We start from the raw sequence: 14279 nt of genomic DNA on the forward strand, positions 1-14279 counted from the left end.
CAATAAATAAATAAGTGACAAAGACGTTTAATCGATTCAAGGCAACGAAAGCAAACTTGGAAGCTGGAGCGGGTTAAGAAGTGAAAACACATTCTCAGCAAACCTGATTCCCATGTTTTCATAGACAAGACTATGAATCAAAATAAATACTCCACAACAGTGAAAAACATGTCAATAACGAACACACACATTCGTCATGGTAAAAGACGCATTTCTGAAGTATTAAATACATGTATACAAAACATCAAACATCTTGTTTTTCCAATGGAAACAGCAAGCATCAATCAATTACAAAGTAAAAGTAGTAAAAACAACCAAAGGCCTCAAACACAAAACCTCTTTCCTTCTCTCTTTCACAAAAAGCCCCTTCAAAGAGTGCGCTGGAGTGACCTTTCTCAAATTCAGCCATGCATTTTCAAAGGCAATTTTCTTTGTGAACATATCTGCTCAGGGAATCAAGCCTCAACTGTATTTTCCTTTTCCTCCCCAAAGACTATGAACGCAACTCTCCTCCCTGACTGTCTCCATACCTTCACAACACTTGAGCAAAGCCTCTTTATTTCTCCTTTACTCTTTGGCTCCCCTTCCTCGCTCCCAGACAGCTCTGTTAGCGATGTGCGCCATTAGTCATGCTAAACCACCAAACACACTAACTCATTAGCATAGAAGTGAACCTGACTCCAGTCAGATTATTACAAACACATCACGGCTGCTCCACCCCATTACTGTCAATCAACTTAGCTTACTGAGGTAGAGTTTAAAGTGGCACATGAAAAAGTCAGGAACTAACTCCTTCTGTTAATTCTTCACTTTCTGCAATCTTAGCAGAGCTCCAAACATGACGACGCCTCGGAGTACAAATTCTGCCTCTGTTCCCCCGGGTGTTATCCTTAACATGCTAAGCAAATATGGGTGGCTCGACACAGTCTGAGCTGTGGTTTTGGTCCTGGCTCCTGGATCTATGAGGGATTAAAAGAGCTCTTTATTGTCCTGAAGAAGAAGGAAGTGGGCAGCCTTGGTGCTCTGTGCTTGTTCCATCAATATCAGCTGACACACACACGCACACACAGGCACAGACTTGGTGCCAACAACAAAAGACAGGAGATGAAAAGAGAAGGGGCAAGAGAATGTTTTCCGACCAGCTCACTGCACTTTCTTAAAATGAAAGAAAAAAGAGAAGATTTTTTTTTTTTTTTTCTCTCTCCCATTTAAGTCATTTTTATTAGAACAAGGGGGAAAGCTGTGTGGAAATTCTGAGCGATTTTGTTTATCCTTAGAAACTGGGCTGGTATTCAACGTAACATAACAGCATTAAGAGTGGATTAAAGTTCATATAAATAACCTGGAAAAATATATACAGATTTGAAAAAAAAATAAAAGGATTTAGATATGTTATTAAAGCTTGCTGGCCTGCAGCAGCTTTGACAAACAGATGATGTTCGAGGCTGAGAGCAGGAGGGATCATTTAGTCCCACCGTGTTGTACGCCGGAAAAACAGCTGTCCATTCTCTCCTGCCTCTCATCATCATCTGCTCCCTGCCCACCAACTAAAACCCCTCTCTTTCCTCTGTCTTCTCAGGCTATACTCCCAATCTGCACTCCCAACCTCCACCTTCTGCATCCACTTCTACTCTATTCCTCCTTCTCCTGCTGTAGCCCCTTTCCCTTTATCCCTCATTCCACCAGGCTGCCAGACGCTGTATTGTTCTGTCCCTGCGATCCTTTAATGCCATCCAATCGAGCAGGGAATATCTTGAAGGGATTTGGCCGGGGATGATTTGGGAGCTTTAAATACTGCTGTGGGATTTGCATCATTCAGAGATCCTGACTCAGAGCTGATCGCTGGAACCTTCTCATAAAACAGGGATCTAAAAACCTCCAGAGAGACTTGAACATTTGGAAGCATCTACCTGGACGTTTGCAGGCGTCCAAGGAACAACAAGTTTCATGTTTTGAGACACATTCCTGTGGCGTACTCAGTTTGCTCGCTCCCTCCAACCTGACATAGCTCTTGTTGTTAACATCGGCGACCCCCCCCCCCGCCCCCCAAACATATTCTTATCATTTACATTTGAAGTGTTTACATGGACGGCTGATTCTCGGAAAGATCAGCGCTCAGTTCATACACTGTACAAACTGAGTTTCCTCTAAGGCAAAATTATGTCACCAAACGACAACTTTGACTAAGATTCTTTTAATGATTTGGATCACTGAGTCGCTTACAGAGATAAAACCAGGTCTGCGTTAAGCCCACATAAAGCATTTCCAAAAATGATCGTCTGTTTTCTCAGTATTACACCGCTGCGTGCATTCTCAGCCAAGAAAAAAAAACAAAAGCATTGGGATTTCAACAAAGGTTTTAGACGAGAAAAAAATAATGTTTGTACTTTAGTTTTTCAGTGCCCCACTTAACTCAACCCAAGTTCCCACCATGGGAAAACCAGTCAGTGCAGTAGACGAGCAAGTCAAGTGTCGCAAACATCACGGCTAACAGACAACAACAGTTTGAGAAGAGAAGCTGCCTGATAAACAAAGCAAGTGAACCCGAGTGAGATGAATTCAACACTCGATACACATTGAGGGAGACAAAAGAAAGCTATCAGTGCAGGGTCGGCTGCTGGGACTGGGAGAATAGAGTCTGAAATGACTTGAGCGACGGCTGGCAAAGCGAGTCATCACGGACTGAAGGAGCTGGATTTGATGGGCGGCCTTTGGGCTCTCTAAACGCTGAGCTTCACACAATCCTATTTTCCCTTTCCTAAACACTAGGACACACGGTCACTGGGGAGGCAGAGATGAAAGCAGTGTGTGTATGTGTGTCTCTGTGTGTGTGTATATGTTCCCACTTTGCAGATGTTAGGAGCCTGGCCCTCCTCAGACCCCTGAGGAAGTTAAAAAAAACACTGCAAATGGACGATGTATATGGTGGAGAGTATATGAGATGAAGGGAGGGAAGCAGAAAGACAATGTGCTCGAGTCTCAATCAACATTGGAAAATGCAGGGTCCTACAAATGGACCCACAAGCATCTGCACCAACGAAAACATCCACACACAAACACACACATCTTCATTTTCTCGTCTCTCTGTGAGGGGATTAAGGGGACCTTCAAAGAGAGGCAGAGAGAGATTGGCTTGGGCTTGCAGGGTCCCTCTCCTTTCCCACTGGAGGGACCAGGGCAGATCAGCCCGCCTTGTTACCGCCCCCTCTTTCTGTGCTCTGTATTAGGACACTTGGAAAAAAAAGCCCTGGGGAAGGGCCTAGTGCAACCAGGTGGATTAGGAAGGAGGTTATTCTTCTCTGATGTGAGGGGGGCCTGGGTGGTTTGGGACCCCGAGTGCATGTGTATATGTGTGAACTGAAATTAAAAGGGCAGTACAAGTGTGTAATGCAATTTAGTAAGTGGTGCAGAGGGCTTGTGTACATCGCATGCACCTTCACAGGGATCTCGGCTGACTTTAAAATCTAGATGAATGAGACGAGAGAAGGAACAGGACTGGTTGTCCTCAGAGGGAAGAAATGAAAGAGATGGATTAGCGACAGGGCGATGTTTCAGGAAGAAAAGTGGAGGAAGGACAAACAAGTGAATGACAAAAAAAGTGCCAAGTGTGACATTTAGGCCTTTTTCAGCTAGTCAGACTTTGCTATTGACGCTTTATCTGTTATGACAAGTTTGGCAGCTCAGTAACTTACATCTAAAGTAAAATACATGTTTATTTCCGGTTTATTGCTTGCATGATTTGGCACATTTTTCCAGCTTCATTTCCTTTTTTTTGGATACCTGTAGTACATGAGTGTTAAAAATTACAATTATGCATGTTACTATGTGTCTCTCTTTCGTCTAACATTGTCCACACCGGTGATTCTGTGAATGACGGGACGATAAAACAATTGTTATTGCATCTGAATCTTTCCCCAGCTTTTGAGTTTAAACCGTTTTCCCGTCTCTAGCTCTGTGACCAGACCGCTGATGAAAATGGGAACAGCCAGCAGAGTGGAGTTCAAAGTCACATAATCTGTGTCCTTGTTCGTATGTCACAATGTGTGTGCAATAACATATTTCTGAAACACAAACCTCACTACAGCTAACGAGCTTAATATAGATCTGCCCCACGGGGGAGACGCACACGTGAGTATACACATAGTTCTATCTATTCTAATTTAAAAAACACCGCTTTGAGGATCACAAAGCGCCTGCAGTTTGTTGGTCCAGTTTAAATTGTGTAAATGTATCTGATTATGATTAACATTAATTTCAAAGACATGGTGGAGCTTTGATAGTGTCAGTCCGCATTGGAATGTTTTCTATACGTGTTTTCAGCATCGTATACGAGGCAGAGGGACTGCGTCCCCGCAGGATGAATGCTTCTCAGTTCTAGGGACCGGGAAATTAAAAACAGGAGGAGGACAGGAACAGGGAAGGTGGCCAGGCTTAGACAGGTTGTTCCCGGCAGGGGATACTGTTTCCTCAGGGCCAGAACCACCTGTCTGCCCCTCAGGAGAGCCAGGGAGCTGGAGATGAGGAGGGTTGGGCAGATGGAGATTCTGATGGCAGGAATAGCGGGGGAGGAACCCTTGGGCCCAGACCAGAACAAGTCCTTCCTGTTGGGTTTGAGCTGGCAGCAGGGACTTGGCACACGAGGAAAGAAGCTCAATAGGTACCGTATGTAGTAGAGCAATAGAAAGCTTAGGAACGTGTGTGACATGGGAATCATTCACATTGCGTCCACATAAGTTACTACAAATGTTTTCAGACGTATCCCCCCTCATTAATCCATAGAAATAGATTTTTTATAAAGCAGCAGTGAGTTTATTTTTTGGACTGGCACAGCTGAGACGGAAAGATTCAGTCTGATGTTTGGTTTGTAAACAGAATTTGGTGAGCGACAGGCAATTGCAGATAGAATAATGGGAGAGAGGGGTGAATGGCTTGTCCCCTAAATCACCCACAGAGAGAAAGAGAGAGATATAGATAGAGAGAGAGAGAGAGAGAGAGAAAGAGAAAGAGAGAGATATAGATAGAGAGAGAGAGAGAGAGAGAGAGAGAAAGACAGCAGTGGGCAGAAAAAGAGGAGTTAAAAAAACAAGATACAGAAAAGACACAGTGATGGGGGGAGCGAGAGAGGTAGAGGGCAATCAAAACAAGAAAGTCTAAAAGCAAAATGAACTGATGTTTCAAATACTCTATGCTCCCACAACTAAAAGATGACAATTGGCAGAGATCCACAAAAAGGTTTTTCATTTTTCAAGGTGGAGGGATAACATTTTTGGTGGTAGAACGAAAAGAAATGAAAACGACTTCTAAACGAGAAGCTTTTTCTAGCATGACTAGACAAAGAGAGTAGGATGGTGGTTTCCCTTCCTGCCCATTTATGACCTGCTTAATACAGAAATAGCCTCCTTTGTCCTCTCTTCCCGTCTCGGAGGTACAGAGGCAGAGGGAGGGCCCCAGGTGAAAAAAAAATAGCTCCCAGCTTCTCCTGCCAATAATCGTTTGTTTCCAAGTGTGGCTCATCTGTGTGATGTGACTGTGTATTTATTTTAAACCACGGCTGTACTGGGATTGCAGTCGTTGTCTAGTCTGAGACTGTCTTCAGGTGGTTAAAGTAAACGCCAGTAATCACGCCAGAGGACTTGAGCCTTTCATCACTGTTTTGGTGTCTGGAGTGCAGTTAAAGAGTAGCTACTGGACCCCAAGATCGGCTATTATTTATGTCCCTAAGAAGGTCAATGAACAACCAGGGGATGCATAAATGTCTTGTTGCATGCATGAGTAAATACTGTCTCATGGAATAGCCAATCATGGACACTTCACACATGCCGACCAATCAAATGACATGCAGTAGTAATCATTATTGGCACAAGTGTCGGAATAGCCATGTCTGTGTGCCGTGGTAAAACGGTTTAAGTGGTCAATTCTAATTGCCCACTTATCACCTCTAGATCATTAATCGGAGGTGATTTGTACATCACAGTTTCAGTGTTTGCTCTCCTGGTTACAGGGTTTCAAAAGGTGTCCGTGAAGTAGCCGTCTCAGACGTATTAGCTGGAGCTAAAGGCTGCATGAACGAGTGAGGACGTGGGGATGGTTAATGATGAAACAGTGGACGAGGATGGCTGGGAGTCAAAGGTCACTGTACTTACAGGACACACACACACACACACACACACACACACACACACACACAGTAAGAAGTAAGAAAACAGCATAACAGCACTGAGGGAGGGGCACAGTGATGCAGTCTCAAGTAGAGGTCATCAAGTCAAGGAAGCCAATTAAAAAGATGATTAACATTCATGTGGGAGATGCAGTGTGTATGTGCCGGGTGGGATGGGCTCAACATCTTCACACACACACACACACACACACACACACACACACACACACATATACATATAATGTATAATGAGAGCAGTGAACAGTGGAGTCCAGCCTGTTGTAACCGTGGCGTCCTGGGAGGTGGAGATCAGGAGGTTAATATGATCCAATCCAGCTCCTTCATTAGCCTGATGAAGGTAATAACAGCCTACTGGGACAAAGAGGCTGGCAGGTTGTCTAAAAGTACCAACTGTCTGCTTCAAACTCCTCTAAGCCTACTTGAGCGAGCTGGCAGAGTGAGATAATAGCCACTTTAGTCATTTGTCACATTAACGTGCACATGAATGTACAATATGTGGGACAAGAAGCGATGTGAAAGTCTTGAATCCCTTTGAGTGCGGTGTCCCGTCACCACCTCTACCCTGCAGCTGTACCGTGCAACTAGCTCAGGAGCAATAAAGCAGACATCCAGTGAGGATGTAAACATCAACTTCTTGAGAGGCATTATCTCCAATGTAATAAGACTGCAAAAGAAAAAAACACAGAAACTCTGTGCTCTTACTCTTTAGTTGTTGAAAGGTAGATAAGGTTAACAAATAAATATGTATGCAAGAAGAATATTCATCAATATCATGAAAGTAATCTGCATCAATAATGGTGAAAAGTCGCCACCCGAAGCTGATCAATGACGCGAAATGAGAAATATGAGCTTCTGATCTCGGGGTGGGGGCTGGATATCATGCATGACATCTGATGTTGGGAGGGGGTGGGGGGGGAGAGATGGGGGAAGATTAAGAGTAAATAAGGAGAGAATGGTAGTGATAGGTAGAACTAACAGAGAATAAACATCATTAATTGGAGAGGCACACATGGATGGTTGCAGCCAGATGGTGTTTTGTACTCATTTGTCAGACGCTAGTGACGGAGAGAGAGCGAGAGGGGGGAGAGAGAGAGTGAGCTAGAAAGATAGAAGGAGATACAAAAAAGAGGTGTTTAATGATTGCATAGTCAGTACACTGCTTCCTCGAAAAAAGACTTGCACTGTTTAAACGTAGCTCTGCTTGTTCTGCATCATCTTCTCAGTGTGCTTTTCCTGTCTGAGTGGCTCTGATGGTGCTGCCATTGTAGCTTCTCTGCCAAAGCCGGATGCATACTGGCAAGTACAGACACAACACCCCGCCGATCGCCTGACTTGGCGTCCATTAAGGGTCCATCTGTCTGGATTTTACAAAAACACAATTTACTGTATGTTCTTCCTCAAAGGAGGCCTGTAGCAGAAGGAGAGCGAGGACAGAAAAAACGAGAGAGATGAGGCGAAACAGAAGGCTCGAGAGAGCAAAAAGACGGGAAAGGGAACAAAAAGGTTGCCGTGCAGGTTTGCCACTAAAGATAAACTTAGTCTTCGCCCGGGAGAACTACAATGAGACTGCTGTGCCAAACACAGAAAACTGATGGAGAGTTCTCACTTCCAATCCGCTGCCAAGGTAGTTTATCAAAATGAGAAAGTGGAGCAATTAAACCACCTCCTACTTTCCATAACGAGAACTAAAACTACACAAGTGAAAGAGATACCAAAAATAGACCGTTATGAAATGGGCATGAAAGGATGAAGGGGGGGGGGGGAGGGGGGGGATATGGAGCCCAGGAGGGAGCAGTAAGTTGGAGCAAAGGAGGAAGGACTGGGTTCTCGCAGTGTGCAAATGGAGAGAAGCGCTGGAGGCCGGCGGTCTGCTGAGGCTGCTACCATCCTCACTTTGTTCTCGACATAACGGTTTCATTCAAGGAGACACGCACTCGGTACTCCAGGGCCAAAGTGCAACTGTGCCAGCTAGCTCTTTCTTTCTCTGTGTGCTCCATTCTCTTACCCAACCTTTTCTGCTACTGGTTGCTTTTTAAGTATGTGTGTTAAGAGATTCAAGGCTAGCCTGCTACCTCCCTTAATGTACTGTAGGTACCTTGAGGCCAGTGCCTGCAGTCAGAACAATGAATGAAATGTAGAGCGGCTAAGATGGCATTGTTGAAAGTCCTCGTAACAGGCAACCTCAGAGAGCATAGAAAGCGTGGTGTTACTTTAAATCCTGCAATAACATGCAGAGGATTGTCCCAGCACAACCATCTTCTCTTCTATGTAATAAAACAAAAATGATTTGTCGGTCCCGGCAGATCAAATTATATTCACTTGAGACCAGAATCAACAGAACTTACAGGAGCATACACATCCTGCACCTAGCAGACTTACAACTACAAAGCTTATTTCCATCAGCTGAAGAACATGAGGTTCAGCACTGGGGTGGGGGGCAGGGGGGGGGTCTTTCAAAAGTAATATGCCAACACACAAGTACTGAGTCTGCTTGAGCTGCTATCAGTGGAATGTGTAGTTAATCTGACAGAATCACATGCTTCATTATGTAGATTAGCATTCGTTACAACTAAAAATAATGCAAAGGTCAGAGCAGCCAACACTTTTACTCGTGTCACTGCAGCCAACAATGTTTAGTCGAGACTCAGCACATGTTTAAGCTGGGTTGGCAACTTTCGAGCCACCAGCAAAAAAAATAAAGCTAACTCTCTTAAAAAGTATCTAGCCGGAAAAAATGTCAAAGCTGCTCCCCCCCCCAAACACATGAACCCAAACTGCTTCATTTTTGGAGCAGTGAAGTCCATGATAGAGTGTTGGGGTCTTACACAGGTCTGAGGGAGCCACAAAAAAAAATCTCCACTTACTTAACTCAGACAAATAACTGCTGCATAGCTTGTAGGTAAACAAGAAAGAAAGTTCTGCTTGAATCAATGATTCACAGCGTAATGTGGTTTACATTTTTCAAACTTCACAAATAGAGCTAAGCAGGTAAAGTCTACACCAAGTGATTCTGGGTGGATTCAGCCAATTTGCCATGTAAGCCACAGTTACTCAACAATAACATCCAAATATCGTTTAGATTAATTGACACAAAGGCAATGACATCAGAGAGAAATCTGTCTGTTTTCACTATTATCCAGTAACTGGTATAAACCAGAGAATTAAACCTGCCTGCAGAGTCTAGTATTTTTAATTTGCATCTCTTTTAGGGACAGTGCGGTGAAGTGGAGTGGACCAGTCTGGGTTTATTTATACAGCTCTGTGAGTATCTGTGTGGAGGTTAGCTCAAGTGCAGAGAGGCTCCGCTGCTGGCTTCGTTTGAGGGCCTTAACCTAGGTCTCAAGGGATGAGCGGAGCATTTTAGTCAGTGTGTGTATGCACATGGATGCATGTGGAAGCATTTTTCTTGGCATCCCTATCCATGCGTGTGTGTGTGTGCTAGTGTAAGTGTGTACCAGGCCAGGATCAGTGGAGTAAATCCACACTTGAAAGAGTAGCTCAATCAAGCTCTCCCACCCATCTCTCCCTCTGTCTCTCTCATCTCGCCGACGTTTCCCCTGCTCCCAGTTCATGGAGAGTTGAGGAGTTCATAGAAATAGGGAGCAAAAGAGCGCAACGGAGGGCAAAGAGGAACAAATGCAAACCTTTAGAGCAACCTTAGAGTACTACATTCCAACTGTCGATCAGTGTTTGGATTTAGACACACAAAGATGTATCTTCAACTCACAAACAGAGTCTAATATCAATCATGCTTTGTTGGTCTCAGTGTTTAGAGAGTCCGGTGTTGGAGTACACATTGTTATTGCTAAAGGTTAAGTATTAGTGTTAGTGGTCTTTTTTATTTTTTTATTTTCTATTAAAGATTTATTTTTGGGCATAGGACAGTGGACAGAGATAGGACAGTGGAATTGAGTCAGAAATCAGGGAGAGAGAGAGAGCGGGGAATGACGTGCGAGAAAGGAGCCACAGGTCGGACTCTAACCTGGGCCGCCCGCCCGCCTGGACGACCACAACCTCCATACATGGGGCGCACGCACTAACCACTGCACGACCAGCACCCCAGTGATTTTTTTTTTTTTAGAAAATCTTCAAATAATTAAATCTTTTCATGAAATAAAAATGATATCTGCAAAACAATATTCTGCATAATCTTCTCCTCACGTACATAAACACTATGAGGCAGTCTGTTACATCACTGTGTGTTCACCAGAACTGGTTAAGTATAGGTGTTTCTTTGACACGCATCCCGGCTCCTAATCCACAGTGAGGCAGTTATGAACTCATCAAAAACAAAACGTTCATTATCCAGCCTTCATCTTTGATTTAACAGCAGGTTAGCAGACAAAAACAACCTTTTAGTTTCCACTCTATCCTCCTCCTTTTTGTTTTAGTTTCAGTCCTGAACCTGGTAGTCCTCAATGACAGGGTAAAGCCTGTTCCTTGAAAGAGAATGAAAAGCATGACCTCGTTTGGTTTCCTGTGCGATTTAATAAAAGAGATTTTACGCTGCCAGTGTGGAAAAGATGCCTTTCATTAGAACATCGCATACCCAGCGTATACACACTAATCCAATTGAGTTTAGCATGATAAAGGGCATTTACTGCCGGCCTGCCCTTCTGCCCACCCACTAATGACACATGTGTGCATGCACCAGCACTCAATGACATAAAGAAAATATAGTGCTGTAAGAGCTCTCAGGTGGATAATGCGCCAAGCCAACATTCAGGAGGAGAGCTTTTTTGCGACATGTTCTGTCAAAAAAACGACCTCAGCATTCTATTGACATTTAAATTTGTCATCCTCGAGGCCAGTGTCAGGCCATTGAGGTAAAGTGCATTAAGAGTTGGGCCCCTAATGGAAGCAGAATGACAGGGCAGGAGGAATTCATGAAGCTAAATATATCTTTTTAAATTGACAATAAGCTTGGGATGAATGCGATTTAGTATTTGGAAAACAAACTGAGGAGATAAAATACGTTAGAATATTCTATTTCCTGAAAAACAACACTTTGTCGTTTCCACAATCAAAGCATTTACATACAGACAAGCACAAAACGTCTATCTAATGGAGGGATCTTTTCATTACGTCTAAATGAACAAAGATGCCTTGCTTGAAGGAAGAAATGCCCTCTGGTGTACTGCAATGGGTCATTAATTAGCTCTATAAAACTCTTACTTGAATTAAGGGAAGAGATAAACTTTTTATGAGCGGGATTTCATTAGTGTCTCAGAAGTGCTTTTCTTCTGTTTGTGTCACAAAAGGAGCGTCTCCTTAACCTCCTGAATGGTTCAGGTACTGAACAGCCAGAAACATCTTTTAAGCTCTTGTCAGGCTGCAAAATGCGTCAAGATTTCTCAAGATGTGCGGAAGCTATTTTTGCGGCACTCCATTCAGATGAGAGCTGGATGCCGAGAGCCGTCATTGACTTAAAAAGGTTTTTTTTTTTGTTGCTGTGTGTCTGCACGTGTGTGTTAACAGTGACTCATTCTGCATCACTCCTCTAAACACTGGCGCTTCCAGAGAATGCTCCTGTTTGTGTGTGTGTGTCTGAGTGCATGTTTAAGTGTGTCAACATCCACTGTGTGTACATTCAGGCTGCTGGAGATCTGAAACAGTCAGAAAACAAAACAAGTGCCCTGAAGAAGTGACAGGCAGGCCGCATAAAGGAGAGACGTTTTTTTTTGTCAACAAGAGGACATGAATTGAAAAGCTTCCACATTGTCAGGCTGGGCTGAGGCCCGGCTCAGACTGACGGGGGAGGACAGATCATTTTAGACAGGAGAGCGTGACACGATGGCACCTCTAGTGTCAGAGCTGATGACGAGAGAGGCGTGCTTCAGACGAGCTGAACAGAAAAATCATTTTAGACTTAGATGTGATACTTGTAACACTATTGACGCCTGTTTCATCCCCACCTCAACATAACATACAAGTCCTTAGCAGTAAGTATTGCTTGCTGTTGTTCTTCGGCATTAACACATTTGCAAGGAAACTCCAAACAACACAAATACAGTGCCAAATTTTCCAGCACTGCAACATTGTCCATCATGTTTGTACGATTTAGACAGTTCTCTCTTGATGCAGCTTTGGAATAAATGTGACTGAAGATCTGTCCTTTTAGTAAAACTTTTTTTTTTTTTTTTTTTAAATACTCTTGACAATCAAAAGATGGTGATAGTATCATTTAAAACACGTCATATGACATTTTGACAACCTAAGTACGTATAGATAGAAGTCTTTCTCCTCTCATTCAGTCTTACTAAAAAGCATCATAACACCATGACTGAATATTTGTATTGCAGCTACGGGACCAACATCATCCGAGGACTAACATCAGCCGTAGTGCATCAATTTTCCCTAAACTTAAAACAACAGCAGATATAATTCTGCATTAATGGGATGAGTAAACACCATTACTATCAAGCTATACTGAATCTCTTGTTTAGCCTGTATGCCTTGCATTAAGTTGGTCCCATTTCCCAAAGCACCCTGTGTGTTGCCACCTGATGATAAACCATGGCCTTCAGCTGCCGTGTCCACCTGGTCACCACAGTGAATAAACAGCGAAAAAAGATTGCACATTGTTTGCCAGACTACCTGCAGACATGACCAGCGGCTCAGTGTGTGAGGAAGTTCAGGCGGAGATGAAATGTGGCAGTCGCAGGAGGTGTTGCGCTGCTAGCTATGTTTTTTTTCCACTCTGCTGGGGGGCCCCAGCCAACCTGTTCCCCCGGTCTATATATGTGGAAGTAAACAGGATGCTAACAGTGGGACAGAGGTGACGTACCATATGTAGCCCCATCATCCTGTTGTGTGGACTGAGACTGTTGAGCACTACTAAATCAGAGCTAAATAAAACCGCCTCATTTGTGTCAACTTCCTTTTGAAGCTCCAATCACTGTGGAACGCATTAAACAGCCGGTCAAGCCACAGGCTGCCCCCACTGTGTGTGTGTGTGTGTGTGTGTGTGTGAGACAGGTGTACATGAGCTCATGTGTTGTATGTACTCACAGCGGGTACGAGGAGCTTCTTGACCTCCTCCACTGCTCTCCTCATCTTGATCTCCGCTCTGGCCTGCGAGTCCTCCACTGTGATCAGGACATGAAGGTCCTCGTTTAGGTGTTCCCAGTTTGGCTTCCCTCTGTTCTGCTCCTCCTGGACAGAAGAAAAAAAAAAAGAAAAAAAAGAGAGAGGGAGAGACGGTGAGTGAATGTGACAGAGTGGGTGTGTTTTGAGCACCGGTGCAGCAACACGGCGTATCAGAGGAAGCCGAGGCGAGAGAGACGAGCATACACAAGAGGACGACGGAGGCCTCTGTGAAGAGAAGCGAGATGACAGGAGCGGCCCCTTTAGTCAGCTATTTAGCTTTAACTTTGAAAGGACACCCTTCTTTAATAGATCCCTCGCTTTCACAGAGACAAAGACGACAGCTAGCCCTGCAGCAATTAATATCACTGAAAGATGGATGGGTGGAGGGATCAGAGAGAGATGGATGAGGATTTTTAGCTGGTAGGAATGGAATCATGATACATGGATGTATGTGTGTGTGAAGGTGTACAAGCGTGTGCCTCTGTATCCGACCGTCGTTTGCTTGGACAATGCGGTCGGGGTAACAATAGTTCTCTAAAGGAAGCCGTTTTCCCCTCCTGTAAAGGCAGTGCCAAAGCACTCAGCGGGTGCTAAATTGAAGCACTAGCAGTACCTGAAAAGCAAAAATGGGCTGTATTCAAAACCATAATCACCGCTTGATATCATTTCAACACAATCAAAGAGGAAGCAGTTTCAAGTTTTGAATTGTGGAGGGCTGAGGTTTGGATATTTTGTAGTTGTTGTACATTTCTCAGGAGCTTTTTTAAAAAGCACAATAACACTCGAGTCTTTGTGAAAAGGTAACGTGGGAAATGTAAGGACAACGATAAGGTAGCCTCATACATCTTTTGAAACGTGCCATTCAATTTAGCATACTTTCCTCCCTCTTCTGGTCGCCCCTACTGACAGTAAAAACACAACAAGCAGACACTGAGAGCGCTCTAAAAGGCTTTCGGGGTTGTATCACATGTCACTGTATAACCACGAGAGCCAGCGGTTTGAAGGCTGACTA

The 14279-nt window shown here is 44.0% G+C and overlaps 1 protein-coding gene across 7 annotated transcripts in view; it reads right to left on the minus strand.

Annotated features, from left to right (window-relative positions):
- Window positions 1–14279, minus strand: part of qkia (QKI, KH domain containing, RNA binding a) — a 73706-nt gene that overhangs the window by 17770 nt on the left and 41657 nt on the right. For all 7 annotated transcript variants that reach the window (XM_020647991.3, XM_020647993.3, XM_065966467.1 and 4 more), the window contains exon 4: window positions 13190–13333. In XM_020647991.3, the coding sequence (XP_020503647.1) occupies window positions 13190–13333 (144 nt within the window). The remainder of the gene's footprint in view (window positions 1–13189; window positions 13334–14279) is intronic.

Source organism: Labrus bergylta, chromosome 18, assembly GCF_963930695.1.
Source record: "Labrus bergylta chromosome 18, fLabBer1.1, whole genome shotgun sequence".
Taxonomy (NCBI): Eukaryota; Metazoa; Chordata; class Actinopteri; order Labriformes; family Labridae; genus Labrus; species Labrus bergylta.